General features: G+C 43.8%; 1 protein-coding gene across 1 annotated transcript in view; it reads right to left on the minus strand.

Annotated features, from left to right (window-relative positions):
• Window positions 1-1,214: 1,214 nt before the first annotated feature.
• Reep3 (receptor accessory protein 3) overlaps window positions 1,215-18,813 on the minus strand; it is a 46,606-nt gene continuing 29,007 nt past the window's right edge. The window contains exons 5-7 of the mRNA XM_051153176.1: window positions 9,997-10,141; window positions 3,523-3,668; window positions 1,215-2,357 (exon numbers count right to left, since the gene is read on the minus strand). Of these exons, the coding sequence (XP_051009133.1) occupies window positions 2,301-2,357; window positions 3,523-3,668; window positions 9,997-10,141 (348 nt within the window). The 3' untranslated portion in view covers window positions 1,215-2,300. The remainder of the gene's footprint in view (window positions 2,358-3,522; window positions 3,669-9,996; window positions 10,142-18,813) is intronic.

Below are 18,813 nucleotides of genomic sequence, written 5' to 3' on the forward strand. Positions count from 1 at the left end.
AGTAATAATTCTCTTGGTTTAAAAAGCCTGTGAAGTAGGGTGTGGAGGTACACACTTAGATCCCAGCACTTAGAAGGCCGAAGCACTTAAGAGTGTCCATATATTTGAGTATATCTGAGGCTTGCCTGCCTGGGCTACATAGTGTGTTTCAGGCTGGCTAGAGGGAGACTTTGTCTCAAAAACAAGTTGGGTATGGTGGGGGGGGGGGGGGGGCGGCAAACAGGGGGAGGCATCCCTTTAATGCCAGCATCTGGGAGGCAGTGGCAGGTGGATCTTTGTGAGTTTGAGACCAGCCTGGTCTACAGAGAGAATTCCAGGACAGTTAGGGATACAAAAGAAAATAACTCCCCTCACCTCCTGCCCCGCCCCCCCAAAATCAAAAGAGAAAACAAACAGTGCACAAGTTCATTAACAAATAGGTAAGTTTGTTTCAACTGTTGGGCTTGTTGTTGTTGTTGTTGTATTGAACTCAAGGCCTTGTGTATGCCAAGCATGCATCTATCTATCATAGCTCCAAAGGGCAGGCTTAATGCTGAGACTGGACTTGAAAAAGATAAAATGGTACCAATCTGTCTCCACGGAGACAAAGTAACTTACTTTACTCATCAAGTCTCCTTATCACAGAACACCGCCTCTGCCAGGAAACCCAAGCATGCGGTACAGCATTTGTACAGGACAGGACAGGCCCAGGTGAAAGCAGTAACTCTTTCCAATAATTTATTATGTGACTTTAGGGATGTTTAGTATAAATTAAAAAATCCTTCTAGAAACAAAGAGGCTATTCGTTAGCCAAAGCAAAGTAGATGGAGATACAAGATTAAATTTGGGAGAAAAAAAATATTGAAGTTTTACTTGGTGTTAAATATTAACAATGTGAGTCAGTTAAGAAAATATTATAGTATCAAGAGGTCATGCACGAATGATGAATGATACCCAGACACCCCAATAATATCAATTTTTAATTGATATTAAAATTCTGATTAATCATCCCAAATACACTGATTTAGGGTGCACAATGCACAGTTATCAGGACACCCCAAAAAAGCCTTCGAGTTGAGCCCCTCAAAATGTCTTACATCACAAAGGTGGACTTTTTCGGGTAGCCTGTGTTATGTGGCATCAGAGATACTTGTGTTTTACCTTGACACGCACCTTTAGTGAGTAAAAGCTCAGCCAGACAAAGAGCCAAGTGACCTTAGTCACCGTTAGCCGGCATCTGCCTCTGCCACGCTTGAGACCAGAGTGCGGGCACGGGGCAGTTCCACGAATCGGAAGACACTCACTGTGACTCTTCCATCAAAGCTATTTTTTAAAACCTAAAACAATGTAATTGCTGCTAATAAAACATATCAAATTCAACTATGGAAACTGATTAATATTTAAAATAACTTCTCAGATGTCAAGAATATAATAAAAAAGAGAGTTAAAATTAGCCAGGTGTGAGAATATGCACCTGTTATCCCAGCAACTGTGAGGTGGAAGTTGGAAGAGGATCAAGGGTTCAAGGACACACTTGGGCTACAAGAGATACTATGTCAAAAGACAAAACTAAAGGAAACAAAACAAAAAAGTAAAAATTTAACAGTTAGCTATGTGTTTTAACTATTAGTCAAATAAATTTAACAAACTCATAGGAAAAGGAGATGATGCATTTCAAGGCATAATTTTGACATGTCAGAATATGGCTGACAACAAAAAAAGGCAGCATCAATAAAATTTAAAGAAAATGTACAGTTGTAAAATCGGTAAACAATTTTCAAGTGTGCAAAACTAGCCAGGAAAAGTGCCATGTGGACACCTGGTTTTCAAATAATCGGTTTCAGAAACTTCCAGCTCGTGGTGGAAAGCTTCTAAGGCTTATGTTAAGGACACGTCACCATCCTATAGTAATGACACTGGCTGCTTGGCGGATGTCACTACTCTCAAGTGATAGATGCGGCACAGACAGACGTGAACGCGAGGCAATGCCAGAACGGCGGCAGGTGCATCCTGAAGCAGAGACATTTCAAGTATACCCTGGATCTGTCTTATCCTTAGATCCCAGGCACGCTACATTACTGATGACATCAGGTAACGGTGATTCTCTGCGATGTTTGTCATATACATGTACATTACTAAACCTTACATAACTAGTTAGTATCTAAAAGTAATTGTTAAAGAAGCACAAGCTATTTAAGGTCATTAAGTCAAGCCTGTCACTACCACAATCTGATATAAAGTATAAACCCTGAATACATGGGGTTAGAAAATGAAGTTGACTTTTTGTGACTATTTGTCTCGGGATAGGCGACGTGCAAACACTAAAAATACACCTGTGGTCTCTTCTTCACTTTATATTTTAGCGAACCATACCGCACCTGAAGAAAGAAAAGTGTTAGTATTAACAATAGGTAACCCGAAACGACTATGGATGAAAATACCATAGAAAGATTTGTTACCTTGTATACTAACTAAAACTAAAATAAAACAAAACCAAGCTGACTGATTAAAATTAGGTAGTTTTTTGTTTTTTGTTTTTTGTTTTTTTGAGACAGATTTCTCTGTGTAGCCTTGGCTGTCCACGAACGTGCAGTGATCCGCCTGCCTCTGCCTCCCAGGTGCTAGGATTAAAGGCGTGCGCCACCACACTCGGCTTTAGGTAGATTTTAATAGTTCATCGTCATAGTAATTCTTTTACTCAGCTGGCAAGAGGAATCAACTTCCTTGCCAGTGACTTAGAAGGCCCAGGCAGGAGGATATTAAGTTCAAGATCCACTGGGCCACAGAATGAGATCAGGGCCGGTGTGGGCAACGTATTGATCCAGATCTTGTCTCAGAATAAAGTGCTGGGAACATAGCTCAGAAGTAGAGAGCTTACATAACCTGCATGGGGTCCTTGGTTCAATTGCTAGTATAGCACCCAAATCAATCAATCAATCAGGCAGTTAGTCAATCATAAAAGTACCTCCCTCACAAGCAACAACCTTACTAAGAACACCCACAGAAATGTAGCTGGCGACATGATGGGAGGGGGCAGCACACAGTACTACCAATCACAGACAGTTTATTACTTCGGTTTTGCAGAGTACAATGCCTGTGAGTAAACCCAGCCCCTCCTTCGTTTTCTTAGCCCCATGACAGTGTGTGATTACAGGTAAACGGCTTCCATTTAATCAGCATGTGGGGCATGTTGGAAGCCAAACTACGTAGTTAGTTCTGATAGCGACTTTCCTTGCTTATGTGTAGGGCAGCAACAGATGTTCACAGTAACTGTGGGGTTTGGTGCGCAGGAATGCCACTTTCTCCGTAGCGCACACGGTAAGGACTTTCCTACTTTAAAATTTCCAGGGAAGAAGAAAAAAAAAAAAAAAAAAAAAAGTCCCCAGAGACTCCTAACACATCTGCTTTTAATAAAGAATTTTAACTACGATGCTGCCCTCTCATTCGAATCCTTCATTCACTGGTCATTTAATATCTATGACAAAGCAGGAGGAAATCCCTCACACAGATCGTTAGGAAAACAATTACCCGATGCACACTGACCTCTTTGCGGCCTTTGATGGTCTTGACAGACTTCATGCTCTGGGACCGCCGCAGCCCCTTGTGAGTCACCATCTCGTCATCTGAGAATGGCCCCTCTGCCTCTTCATCTGTTTGCTCACCTCCGTCTTTCAATGGGATTCCATAGGCTGAACAAATGGTCAGGACCAGTGTTTTAGTGAGAGGGCATTGGTGAGGCTGCCTCTTCATCTGTCTGGCAGGAGGGGTCCTACCTGTGGCCTCTCCGCCTGCCTGCTCATCTGGAAAGTATTCCTGGCCCTTCCTGTGAACTTTTGCTTTGTGCGCTGTTCTTGATAAGGATCGGAAGACTCATTTCCTCCACGGACTTCCCCCTGAGCCGCTTTATTCATTTGTTTAATTCATTTTTTGAGATGAGTCTCGTTTTGAAGCCCAGGTTGGGCTGGAACTCACAATAAATGGCACCGCGTCCTGCAGCCCATTCTTTTTTTTGTTTTGTTTTGTTTTTTGAGAAAGGGTCTCTCTGTGTAGTCTTGACTGTCCTGGACTCACTTGTAGTCCAGGCTGGCCTCGAACCCACAGCCATCTGCCTGCCTCTGCCTCCCAAGTGCTGGAATTAAAGGCGTGTGCCACCACGCCCGGCCAGCAGCCCATTCTTAACTTCACTGTGAAGATTTTTATTTAAAAGATAAGCCAGGGGGCTGGAGAGATGGCTCAGAGGTTAAGAGCACCCCCTGCTATTCCAAAGGTCCTGAGTTCAATTCCCAGCAATCACATGGTGGCTTACAACCACCTGTAATGAGATCTGGTAGGCAGGCACACGTGTGGGCAAAATACTGTCTAACTCATAAATAAATTAAAAAAAAAAGAAGAAAGATAAGGCAGAGGGCCGGGGATGAAAGTGGACAGGAGCAGTTGTACAAGCGTAAGGAGCCGAGTTCAGGTCCCGGCATCCAAGTAAAAGTCTGGGCGTGGTCCTCTGGGTCCCCGAAACTCCCCTGCTATGTGTGTACATGTTGGAGGCATGCATAGATAGAGACAAAGAGACAAGAGGGTCTCTAGGGGCTTTCAGGTGTCAACCTAGCAAAAATACCTGAGCTCCAGGTTGAGGGGGAGGCCCTGCCTCAAAGGAATACAGTGGATAGTGATAGAGAAACACACAACACACAGTCAGGCATGGTGCACGCCTGTAGTATGAAGAACGCAGGCTAAGCAGAGGAGGAGGAGCAACGTGTGTTGAAGGCCAGCCTGGGCTGCAAGGTAAGACCCTGTGTCAAAACAACAAAGACAGAGCTGCCAAGATGACTCAACCCGAGTGTGGGAAGGCACATAAAAAGGTAGGAGGGAATGCGATGGTGGTGTGTACACCTTTCGGTCCCAGCACTGGGGAGACGAGAGGCAGGTGGATCTCTGAGGCCAGCCTGGTTTACACAGTGAGTTCTAGGACAGGCAGAGCTACACAGTAAAGTTCTATATTGAAAAACAAAATAAAACAAAATGCCAAACCCAAACAACAACCACCAAGAACAAAGCCAAAAAATCCACTTAATCTCCTAAGAATTCCCAAACAACATGGTTAATACACCAAACACTCAGAGTGGTAAACAATCCAACTGCTGTGTCATTTGTGCCTTTGTCTTTAATTAAGACCAAAGTCCCTCCTCCGTTGGTCACATTCTTGGCCAACAGCAGCAATGACAGAGAACCCAAGAAAGATGCAAAGAGCTATAGCTGGAAAGGTGGGGAAAACTGCAAGCCATAGCACAGATCTTAGAGGAGACATCCAGCACTGAAGGACCAGCTAACAAGCTGTTACGGGGACCTATAAGCACTTATTTCTGACCGCCGGGCAAACATCCAGGAGGGATGGCTACTGTAAGCAGGCTAGGAGTATTCCAGGCTTGGAGTCAGGACCAAGAGCACCCCATCCGTGAAGGGAAGGTCCTCAGACACCAGCTTGTCTTATCGGTTAGTTTGTCAGCACATATTGCTGGGCTCCACCCGAGAAGCTTGTGATTCAGCAGGCCTGGGGCGGGGCTGAGATGAGCATCTTTGACAACCCCTAGAGGGGATCATCAGGCTAGTATGGAGAATGAAACCCAAGACTTCTGAAGAAAGCCAGACCAGGGCCAGGTCTGAGGCAGTGAAGACAGTGTCTCAAGAGGTTTTAAATCCCTCTTTCATAAAGATAAGGGACACACGATAAGAGCCTAGAAGGAAGCAGGTATGGATTTTCCTGTCAGGAAAATGACATGGGATAAAAGTCAATTAGTCAGCTTTCCCAGATCACAGAAAATCTGAGACTTATAATGAAAAATGTGAATAGTTGCTAATATGCTTTTTTACTCTCATAATGACTCAAATGACCTTAATTATATATTAGGCAAATAAAATTTGAGGTTGCCAAATATCTAGGCTAGAAATCAGGAAGGATTTGGAAGCAGGATCAGGCATTATTTTGGCTGGGATCCTTTGTTTTCCTGTAGCAGTCAAAAGCAGCTCATCCCATACAAGTGTGAAGATGGAGGGCAGCAGAGGCTGATGGGAGGAAGTTCTAAGAAGCCAGGGAGATGCTTAGGGTAAAAGGAAAGCCATGTTCTCTCTCTCTCTCTGTCTCTCTCTCTCTCTCTCTCTCTCTCTCTCTTTAAAGAGGTGTCAGGGTATGTACTGAAGGGGTTTGTTTTATTTTTTAAAGACTATTTTAATTTACATTTTGTATATGTGTGTCTCTGTGTGGGTACGTGCATGACAGAAGCCACAGGACAGTACCAGATCCCCTGGAGCAGGAGTTACAGGGGCCACAAACTGAGCCACGCAGGTGCTGGGAACTCAGCAAGACCAGTGTTTGCTCTTAACCATGAACCCATCTCTCTAGTCTTCTAACATAGTAAGTCCCGTGTATTCATTGCCTGTGCACGGTCACGCATGGGTGTGTGACTGTAGGAGGTCCTTCTTTCCTTCCACCACGTGGGCCCTGGAAACGTGACCATGCTCAGTGGCAAGCTGCTCTGCTCACCCAGCTGAGCCTCGATGACAGTCCCCAGAGCACCGTATGTCACAGAAAGTGGGCCTTTGTGTTATTTTATTTTTTTAACTGCCAAACATTTGTTTAAAACATTATTCTTGTATGATGAAAAAAAAAAAATAGATCAGAAAAAAAAAAAAAAATGAGAGGTCGCCATTTCTAGAGTTTTCCATCTTATTATTTAATTTTTCGAAATAAGATAATGGTGTTACTTCTGATTTTGAGGGATGAATTAAAACTAAACAAACAACACCCCCACCCCCAACCAACAGAACTAGACAGCGATAACATTTTAGAATCCCCTTGGGCTTTCTAGTACCAATAGATCTCAAACAATCTCACATATCTTAATACTTACCAATGATTGCTTCTATAACACAGCATCAAAACAGACACTGCTCTACTGTCTGACTTCCCCCTCTCAGAAGCTGACATTATTTGTTCTCGTGGCTAATAAATTGCCATTTTGTTTAATGGTTCTTGCAGGTACTTGGCTTTTGTTATCAGGAACGGGAGGAACCACACTGTACATACGGAGCTCTGAATGTTCATCTGGCAGACTGTCACCCCAAATGACTAGTTCATTTTAAACTCATACAAAGTCCAAGACGCTGGCCTGTGACTCTCCCTCCCCTCTGACTTTCCAGGATTTTGTAGCTGCCTCAACAAATCACCACCAATAACGCAAAGAAGGCACAGGGTGGGCTTTCTGCCAGCGTCTTGCGGGACGCAGGCTGTGGGAACCGCAGCTGCCAGGTGACTCAGAGCTCCCCTCAGAGACTGAGAGCCATACAAAGAGGACACACAGACTTGTCTGAGAGGCCTGCTTGCTTTAGACACCTGCTGCTCGGGTTTTCCAAGCTCCTGACATGTGCGAGCTCTAGTTTGGGTGTGTGGATCCAGGCCCAGCTGCTGTGTGAGCACAGCTGCATGGGACCCTGACCAGAACTACTTTGCTCAGCCCAGTTACCCCACATTATGAGCGAGGGGAAGGGTCAGTGATTGTTTTAGGCAACTGGTTGGGGGTATTTTGTTACACTGCAACAATTAACACTACTAATTAAGAAAAAATTTTGGAGGGCAACCTGGTGGGCAAAAATTATTAATATTATTTTATTTTGGAAATTTGTTGGGGCCCAAAACTTTTTCCATGCATTTCTTGCCCAAATAGATTCTGTTGAAAATATTAACTCCTCCTCTGCAATTTACAAGGAGGCACTTGCTTGTTTTTTTTCCTTTCCTTCTATCTTCCTTCCTCCTCCTCCTCTCTCTCTATGTAGCTCTGGCTGTTCTGGAACTCTCTATGTAGACCAAGCTGGTCTCAAACTCAGATCCACTTGCCTCTACCTCCCAAGTGCTGGAAATAAAGGCGGGCACCGCTTTGCCTAGATAACAAGAACTCTTCAGGATGTTTTTCCTCTCTGGATGGTAATACTTTTTTCCTGTTTTGACAGAGGTTCTTATGAAGCCCAGGGTGGCAGCAAACTGCTATGTAGCTGAGGATGACCAAGAACTTCAAATTTTTCTTGTTTCCACCTTTTGAGTGTTCACATTATAGGTGTGTACCACCAAGCTGGGGATGCAGTGCTCGGATCGAACCCAGGGCTTTCTGTATGCTGGGCCAGAGCACTCGACTAACTGAGCCAGAGGTCTTCATCTTTTTTTTTTTTTTTAAAGATTTATTTATTATTATGTATACATTGCTCTGCCCACATGCCAGAAGAGGGCATCAGATCACATTATAGATGGTTGTGAGCCACCATGTGGTTGCTGGGAATTGAACTTAGGACCTCTTGAGGCGCAGTCAGTGCTCTTAACCTCTGAGCCATCTCTCCAGCCCCAGAGGTCTTCATCTTAAAGCATTATTTTTACCAATGGTTAGTTTAAGTATAACCTTTCAGCCAGTGGCCACTATTTTAAGCACTATTCATTCTTGGGAGAAAGCAGAAGGTTGAATTTTACTACTTTTAATTACATGTATGTATGCGTATGTATCTGTGTGTGGGTATGTGCATGGGGTTCGGGTGCACACGGAGGCCAGACGTGTTGAAGTCCCTGGAGCTGGAGTTAAGGCAACTGTGAAGAAAGGCAGGGAACCGAACGTGGGTTCTCTTCAAGAGCAGCATGCACTCTTAACCAATGAGCTGTCTCTCCCCCAGCCCCAACCTTCACTTGTTGAAAAGGAGTTATTGCTAGCTGTGGAACCTAACATTTGGGAAGCTGAAACAGGAAGATTGCCAAGAGCTCAAGGTCAGTCTGAGCTACATTATAAAACTTGGTCTTTAAAAAAAAAAAAAAAAAAAAAAAAAAAAAAAGGAAAAAAAGGAGGGACTATTTATTTTTAGTGTGAGTTATAAGTGATGGCTTTCAGTCTCCATCTAAAGAGAACCTAGTTCCTGAAAGGATGGTGAACACTTCAGACTGTCCTCAGCACCTTAGTTTTCAGCCTGGACATGGATGGAGACTGCTGCAGACATGACACAATGATAGAGGTACTCTGCCTGTTTCTGTACCACACCAAGGGACAGAACACGGCAACTGTGACATGCCCGTCCTTTCTGCAGAATGTTCTACAAGTCAGCTCTCGAATTAAGAGTGTGCGGGTCTCAACCTCTTTCCTGCTGGACCGATGTCCTTCTGGGTTTGAGTCATCGTCTCTCATCTGCCGAAGGCTTCTCAGCTGTGACTCAATATCCTTATTTGCTCACAGAACTCACAGCATCCTTAACTGCGAAACTCTTTAGATCTCAGTCTGAGATCTTGACAGAGAGTGCTCGTGACCAGTCAGAACCACAGCTAGGGTGAGCTGGGAGCCAGATTCACACCTCTGCAAACCTCACGCAAGCATGAGCGGCTACCGCTCTGCCCAGAGCTGCGTGACTTCTGTGGGCAGTAAAAGGCAAGTGGTAGTCTGACTTAGAGAAAACCGGAAAGGAGGGGCTACAGGGACACACTAAGGCTGAAAAACATACGTGTGAGCTGGGGAATGTAGTTCAGTGGGTAGCGTGCCTGCCTAGCATGCACAGAGCTCTGGATGCCGCTCCTGGCCTTGCATTATGCCAGGTGCACTGCTGTACACCTGAGCTTCACACTTGGGAGGTAGAAGCAAGGGGACCAGCAAGTTCACAGTCGTCCTTGGCCAGCCTGGGCTATGATACCCTGTCTGGAAAACACACAGGCAACACACAAACTAGAAACCCAGAAACACACACTTAAAATAAGTAAATTGCATTAGTCGTGGTTGCTTATGCCTGTAGTCCCAGCACTGGGGAGGAGGAGGCAGGAAGATTAAGAAGTTGACAGCCTCACCTATAAAGCAAGTTTGAGGCCGGTGTAGGCTACATGAGACTGTCTCAACAAAAACGACAGCAGTGCAAACTAAGTTGTCTCCACCAGCATGAGGTATTCAGTACCTACCCTGACCCCTGGCCCATTTCGGAAAAGCCCTCGTGTATGACAGCAGATGAGCATACCTGCTGACTCACTGGCCTGTTTGCTTTTCCTCTTTGTTTCTGGCAAAGTCTGGTAGGGTCTTTGTCCCACCGGCTCGTCACCTTGGATGGCTGTCAGATCATGCATGCTGAAGCTTCGCAAACGCTCCGTTATTGCTCCCTGGCTCTGTTTAATGGGGAAGTGATGAGACCGGAGGAAAAATAGACTTTCAAATAATTAATATGATTACATTTATCTCATAGCATGTTAAAACATTGTATTATGAAACACAGTGACATTTTGTTGTATAAATAGCATTTCTGCACATCTTCTGCCGTAAACACCGCACACTGTTTATATTTGCTTTATGACACAACTACTATCTATATAAACACTAATCCGTTCTACTTTTCATGCATTTCAAAGTATGTCATGACATCCATACATTTTATCCCAAGCATTTTAGCATTATGATAAAACCTTAAGACTTTATTTTATTTTATTTTTTTGAGTATAATGAGATTAACTTCAGAGAAAGCAGCATTCATAATCCTGAGTTGTGGTTCAGTAAAACTAGCCTGTTAGGGCTTAACATTTATGATGGAGAAAAGCCTCTTCAAGGAAAGATACCGCTTTAAAACAAGGCTGGGTCAGGACTGGTAACAGCTCTGACTGGGACTAGGTGGGAAAGGTTAGGAGCCAAAGCATTTTGGATATGCAACAATCTTCAGACAATGACCAAGCTAGCAAGACATGTTCACCACGGTGTATTTCATTTTCCCTTTAGTTTCTGTGTATGAGTAGGTGCCTCCATGTATGTCTGTGCACTATGTGGGCACACTGTCCACAGAAGCCGGAAGAAGCTGTCTGATGCCTTGGAACTGGAGGTACAGGCAGCGAGCCACCATAGGGGGTGTCTGGAAAGGGAACCAGGTCCTCTGCAAGAGCAGTAACTGCTCTTAAGCACTGAGCCGGCTCTCTAGCTCCTATTTTTGTCTTAACAATATGACAGACACAAGCAAATATTTAAATGTAAATTCATTAAAATGAAAAGGCAGTTCCTTACTCGCACTACCTGCATCTGAGATGTCAACGTGTGCCTGTGACTGCAATAAAAACAGCGCAGAGGGCATTGCTATCACTCAGCTTTCATGGGGACATTTATCTGAATTTTTAAGATATACCTCCCTAAACTATAAAGCTTAAAAAAAAAAAAAATCTAAATCTACCCACTTTAACTTTGCATAGCATACGGATGATTCATTGCTGTATTTATAGCCAGACTAAGAATACTTGTCTCAAAGCTTTTGCTCTGATTATTTCTTCTCACACGTGTGAATTTATGATTGCCTCTATACTTATAACATTGCCATGGAAACCCATCCGTAATGGTTCATCTCTAAACTGCAAAGTTAAAGGTGTTACAAGCATCTGGGCGTTTCTTCTCACTGGGATTTCACCCTGAAGAAACAGCTCTTCGATTCGCAAGTCGTAATTCAGTACTCAGGGTTACTGATAACGTACTATGCCACGCCACAGGCTGTTTCCACTCCCCAGGTAAGTTTTGTATTTCTACCATATGTTTTGAACTGTGATAAGAATGTTTGAAGTTGAGGCTGGAAAGAAAGCTCAGTGGCTAAGAGCACTCTCTGCTCTGGCATACGACCCAGGTTTAAGTCCAAGCCACACCACAGATTATCTGTAACTCCAATTCCAGGGGATCTGACACCCTCTCCCGACCTCCTTGGGTACCAATCAAGCATGTATGTGGAACATAAACATATTCATAAAGGAAAAACACTTTTACATAATATAAAAAATAAAATACACAAATACATTTTATTTTACATAAAATAATAAAAAAGAACACTTATAGTCCATTTCTCCAATAAAATAAGTGGATTTCACACATTTAAAAAATTATTTTTTGGTGGCGCATGCCTTTAATCCCAGCACTAGGGAGGCAGAGGCAGGCGGATCATTTTCAGTTCCAGGCCAGCCTGGTCTACAAAGTGAGTCCAGGACAGCCAAGGCAACACAGAGAAATCCCATCTCGAAAAAAAAAAAAAAATTATTTTTGGAGCCAGGTATGACTCACATGCCTTTAATCCCAGCAGAGTTAGGTGTGTTTCTGTTGGAGGCCAGGCTGGTCTACACAGAGAGTTGTAGGCCAGCCAGGAACTACACGATGAGACCCTATCTTAAATAAGTAAGTACATAATTATTTTGGGGCTGATGAGACTGGTCAGCAGGCAAAGGTTCATTCCAAGAAAGCCTGGCAACTTGAGTTTGATCCCTAGGACCCTGGTAAGGCTGGAAGGAGAGAATCCATCCCACAAAGCTGTCCTCTGACACACATGCATGCTCAACAACAAATTTAAAAAGATTCTTGACAAATTTGGCACAGCCTGTTTGTTTTCTCTTGACCAGATAGCATTTACTTACAACAAAGATGGAGGGGGGCGAGACACTTCAGAGACACGGGGCAAGGAAGTGCCGGTGCACTGCCATTTCCTTTACTTTGCCTTTTGTTTTCTGTGAATCCTCTTAAAAATTCTTGGCTTTTTATCTGTCCCATACTCATACACAAATGGTACGCATAAGACCACAGTATGACTTGGGTCTTAAATGTTCCTTCCAAGGTCTATGTACCCAGCCTGTAGAGCTATTGGCAGGCCTTCAAGAGGCGGTGTCCAAAGAAAGAAGCCCATTTGATGTGCCCTTAAAGGTGATCTTGGGGACACAACCTTCCTGGAGTCACGAGGTGAACAGATTGTTCTATTACTATATGCTGACCCGACACAGGTCCATGTAAGAGTGTCCACCAGCAAAGGACTAAAAACTCTTTTTTAGCTTTCAAGGTTAAAAAAAAAAAAATTCTTGGGAAGCTGATTAACACAGCTACCTTCTGCCTGCTTGGAGTACAGGTTCTAAGAGTTCCTTTTTTTTTTCTTTTTAAAAGTGTATGGGTGCTTTATCTGAATGTATATTTGTGCATCACACGCATGCAGTGCCTGTGGAGGCCAGAAGACAGTGAGTGGGTCAGATCCCCTGAAAGTGGAACTATAGATGGTTGGGAGCGACCCTGTGGGTGTTGGGACCCAACCTGGGGTCCTCTGGAAGAGAGTAGCCAGGGTTCTTAAGAGCCAAGCCACCTCTCCAATCCCCTGAGTACAATTTCTAGGGCTGGCTTTAATGAGCTAAAGTGCCATTGAGTGTTGACTAGGTTACTAATCATAGCACTGCAAGCCGTGGAGCTTTTAACTGGTGCGATCGGTAGGTACCGCTTACCTCACAAATGAGCTGCTGTTACCCTACGGCTGTATGATGTGTTTGCTGCTGGAGCAAGATTTTAAGAATCCAGGTGACAGCGTGCGTCTTAGGTTTCTGCTCTACCAGTACATCTAGAACTGGTCTTACATAGAGCAGGTCATTAACTTGCAAACTAAGGTTTTATTGAGGCAGGATCTCTGTGTATAACAGCCCTGGTTGTCCTGGAACTCATCTTGTAGAGCAGGCTGGCCTTGAACTCACAGAGATTCTCCTGCCTCTGCCTCCAGAGTGCTGGGATTAAAGGTGTGCACCACCATGCCTGACTCAAAGTATTCTCTTTATGCCTATTTGTTTTTTTGTGTTTGGTGTTTTGAAACAGGGTTTCCTCTGTCCTAGAATTGCTTTGTAGACCAAGCTGGCCTTGAACTCACAGTAATCCACCTGCCTCTGCCTCCCAAGTGCTGGGATTAATAGCATGCGACACCACGCCCGACCTTTTTTTTTTTTTTTTTTTAATTCCCCAACCCAACACAAGCCAGAGTTATCTGTGAAGGATAACCTGAATTGAGAAAATGAAGTCTGAGGTGTATTTTCTTGATTAAAGATTGATGTGGGAGGGACCAGCCCATTGTGGTTGGTGCCATCCTGGCCCCGAGTTGTGCAAGAAAGCAGGCTGAAGAAACCATGGGGAGCAAGCCATTAGCAGCGTCCTCCATGGTGCCTGCTTCAGTTCCTGCCCTGAGTTCCTGCCTACGGTAACTTCCCTCGGTGATGGACTGTGAAGTAAACGGTTTCTTCCCCAAGTTGCTTTTAGTCAAATTCCTTATCACAGCAGTAGAAACCTAATACGATGCGTCTTCTTTCTCACCAGTCTCGACTGCTAAAGGGTTCTCTGTGGATATTGTGGGTTGCAGTGTGAGCGACGGCGTCTCACAGGCATGACAATGCTGCACCACACTCGCCTACCCGGGGCTTGCGTCAGTCTTAAAGTTAAGAGCAGACGAGGCTCAACTCTGGTATGAGGGGGGAGTCATTTGCTGCCTGGATTTTAATCTAGCTTTTGTGTTACTGACTCTACTATTACCTAAACTTTATCAACATCCCCTGGGCCTCAAGGAAGGGTAGGGAAGAAAGTGGGGCTAACGGTGCAGCTCGGTTGGTAGAGGGCTTGTTTAGCTTGAGCATGCGAAAGCCCTGGGCTCTATTCCCAACACTGGTTAAACAGGGCCTGGTGGAGCACACCTGCTATCCCAGCAAGCAGGACAAGAGGCCAGAGGTTCAGAAGTTTAAAGTCATCGTCAGCTACAAAGTGATTTCGAGGCCTGCCTGGGACTAGTCTTTGGAAAGAAAGACGTCAGTAGAGAAAAAGAAAAGAAAATTGGATTTCCCAGTGTATAGTTTTTTGTTTGTTTGTTTTTTAAGACAGGGTTTCTCAGTGTAACCTTAGCTGTCCTAGACTTGCTTTGTCGACCAGGCTGGCCTCGAACTTACAGTGATACATATGCCTCTGCCTCTCAAATGCTGGGATTAAAGGCGTGCACCACCACACCCCGGCTTTTTTTTTTTTTTTTAAATGAGACTAATACACATGTAAACGAGAACAGAGAATAAGTGTAGCACTGTGAAGCTGGGAAAAAAAAATCAATTCATTGTAATTACCCAATGTAACTGCTTCAGAGGAGAGGTGTAATTAGAAAATAATCACACCCACAGGCCAACTTGTTCCCTCTACTTTCATACCTTCAGCACAAAGGCCCATTAGCACAGGAATTATGCTTGCCATGCGATGTGAAATGGAAATACCTCCCCTGCCCCAGAATCCTAATCAAACCCGCAAAGTGCTTGCAAGCCTGCAGTGCGTGGGAAAATATGCAAAACTGAAGACAGTATAATGTCCAGGCAGATGGGATGCGCGACTGATTTTCTTTCCTTCCAACTATTTCTTTAACATTATTAGTTAATCAGTTTATTTAATAAAGCTTTAAAAAGCATTTTTAAAACTTAAGTTTTAAAATTGAAATTAGCATAGGAAGTAATGGTTTTCGTTAGTGCGTTTTCATACACCTCTGTCCTTGTCTAGCCTCCTCACGTTTTAGTGAAGGTTCGATTATGGCAACAATGACAACTTCTGCTCCACTTGTCACTATGATTTTTGTATCTAATGACTCACTCCTATAATCAACAGAAAAATAAGTCACTGTGAGTGACATGGCTCATAATCCCAGCCTTGGAGAGACACAGGTAGGCCAGCCAGAGTTACATAGTGTGACTGTGCCTCAAAAATGAAAGAGAGATAAAAGAAGAAAAGAAAAAATATTCCTTGCTGTCTTTAAAAAATTTTTCATTTAAAATTGTGCGGGTGCCTGAGTGTGCTGTGGGGTTGGCGTGTGCGTGTGAGTGTTGGTGCCTACGGAAGCCAGACTGTGAAGGTCCGTGTGAGCCATCCAGTGTGGCGCTGGTAACCCAACTCTGGACCTCTGCAAGAACAGCAGTATCTGCTCTTAACTGCCAAGCCATCTCTCTAGACCAGTGTCTCTGTTTTAAGGGGGAAATTAACACATCCTAATCATTAATTGCTAAAAGGTATTTCTGCTTTGCTTAAATTAAATACTGTATCCATTTTCTTCTATTTGGCTTGTACAAGGTTAAAGGGATAAAAAAGTTGAAGCTCGCCAGTAGATGGGGAAGAAGGGGTGACCACCACGGAGGTAACTGCATCCTTTGGCACCTTAGAAGGGCATGGAAGCTCACACCTGTCTTCCCAGCACTCAGTAAGCGGAAGTGGAGTGTCGCGAGTTCTAGGTCGGCCATTTAGGGAGTTAGACTCCATTCTCTCATGCTCAATCAGCTATGCTTTTCCACTGTAATTCTTACGATTCCATTCAATTATTATGGCTGCTCAGCTCCACTTCTCGTTTTCTGTGATATGTGTCACATTTAATGGCTGCTAAGTTTAGTTCTCAGTATCAGGGAAACCTCTGCTCTGTAGTTAAACCGATGACGTCCAGGATGGACCTAGGTGTATTCGCATTAGGTGAATGGTGTATCTTAAGTGTTCTGAGGATGTGAGTAAATATATTTATTGAGGAATAGTTACAATATAGAGACAAAATTCTTATATGTGTTTGTGTTTTCATCTATTTTTTTTCTGGAGTCATTACACTTCTGAAACAGGGTCTCTCAACCTGATCGCCATTGCTCTTCTGAGCTGGAAACTCTCTGCAGGGGTTCTGTCCTGTAGGACAGTAATCTGCATGCCTGGCCTCTACGCAGGAGGTGGCTCCTTGTCATTCGTGATGACCTAAAATGTCTTGTGACCGTGCTGGTGGGGGCACAGATAGCATTCTGAGGATGTAGCAGGCTTTAGATATTGGATGTCAACCCACTGTAGACGATTTGCCTACAATCTTATGGTAGATAAAGTGGCAGAATCCAAACTTAAAAACAAAACAAACCAAAACAAAAAAACCCAGAACACTTTTGAGTGTCCTAGAATTCAGTGGCATTACAGTTATCTGCTCTGAGGACTGTAGGGAAACAGGCTAAATTTTCTTTTCCCCTAAGAAAAGGGGAGGAGATTCCATAGTTGAATAATCTCAAAATCCTTTCACAAACAGGATGTCATTAAAACAGGTAGCAAGAGGTCAGGAATATGAAGCCAATAATGGTATTTTTAAAAAAGTCAATTCGATTCCAGCAATTTTACATGTAGAGCTCTAATTTCTATTTTTTTAAAAATGGGGTCTATTAGAGAGATATGATGAGAAGAGGTTGTCAGAGTGAATCCTGAGCTGGCCACAGGGGCCAACCGCTCTGCTCTTCACCTGCCCTTCATCACGGGGACGGCATTCAGCTCCATCAATGCCACCTGCATCTCCCACGTGCAAGCAGGGATGCTGAGCATCCTCAGCAGAATCCTTGAAGGCCCTTCATGTATTTGTGCTTTGCTCAGCCAAAATAAACTTGTACATCGACCTTGTGAACAGATGCCTGGTAATGAGGCCACAGGACTGAGTAACATTTTTCAGAAAATTGCTTTACTGTGTAATAAATGTTCTGATTAGATGCCTGGTTTCCTCTTTGACATACTCAGGTGATTCAACCTGGGGATCGTGGGCCGGATATTATTGCTCGCTAAATACTGTGCAAGGATTTTTAAGCTTGAAAGATGTTTCTAACACACTACATGTTTTTTTTTAAATGCACAAAATTTGCCATCTTTGTCTTTCAGCTTCTCCTTAATCTTGACCTATTTCTCAGTTTGGTTCCAATTTACTTGAGTCTGAAATGTCTGCTTCAGTAAGTGTTTTGTTTTTAAAAAATTATATACATATGAGTGCTGGGATTAAAGGTGTGCGTCAGTGTCACCGTATCTGACCAGGATTATCTTTTGTGGCATTTCCCCCTCTTTTTAAAGATTTTATTAATCCCAGCACTAGGGAGGCAGAGGCAGGCAGATCGTTGTGAGTTTGAGGCCAGCCTGGTCTACAAAGTGAGTCCAGGACAGCCAAGGCTACACAGGTAGAAACCCTGTCTCGAAAAACCAAAAAGATTTTATTTATTTTATGTATATGAGTTCTCTACTGCATGTACACCTACATGCCAGGAAAGAGCATCAGATCCAAGTGTAGATGGTTGTGAGCCACCATGTGGTTGCTGGGAATTGAACTTAAGACCTCTGGAAGAGTGCTCAGTGCTGTTAACCACTGAGCCATCTCTCTAGCCCTTTTAGTGGCATTTTTATAGAAGTCTTTCTGTGAGGTATTATTTAATAAGAGAGGATCTTAGCAGCCAACAGACAGGATAACATTTTCAGTTAGCAATATAGACACAGGCTACAGCCAGGTAGCAAGTAGCCTGTGAGGCCACAGAGCCTCACTATCCTACTTGCTGCTGCACTGGCAGCCGTCTTAGACTAGGCATTAAATAGAGAGATGTTAAATGCGCAATATACAGAATGGGAGGATGGTAAAAACTGATGACGGCAAAATATGAGATACAATAATAAGAGAGTAAGGATAAACTTACATAAAATGAGGGTTGCTGACTTCCCATGAAACAGCAATAGGATTAGTATGCATGTATCACGATATAGCAAATACCTCACACAGTAGTTTTAATATAGGAGTTGGAGAGATGACTCCAACATTTGTGGTTCTTAAAGTCATGGGTTCAGCTCCCAGTGCCCACATGGCAGCTCACAACAATCTCTAACTCTTGTTCTAGGGGAATCCAACATCTGATTTTGGCCTCTGTGGGCAGGAAGCATACACACGGTGCATACACACACAAGCAGGCATACACACGGTGCACACACACACACACACAAGCAGGCGTACATATTAGAAACTATTTCTAAGTGTCAAACTGAGAACCACTGGGATTTCTTCTGTTTGTTTGTTTGTTTGTTTTCGAGACAGGGCCTCTCTGTGCAGCCGTGGCTGTCTTGGACTCATTTTGTAGACCAGGCTGGCTTTGAACTCACAGTGTTCTGCCTGCCTCTGCCTCCCAAGTGCTAGGATTAAAGGTGTGCTTCACCACAGCCCAGCTTGGGATTTCTTTTTATATTTAATAAAGTAACCTCC

This window comes from Acomys russatus, chromosome 11 (assembly GCF_903995435.1).
Source record: "Acomys russatus chromosome 11, mAcoRus1.1, whole genome shotgun sequence".
Classification (NCBI taxonomy): Eukaryota; Metazoa; Chordata; class Mammalia; order Rodentia; family Muridae; genus Acomys; species Acomys russatus.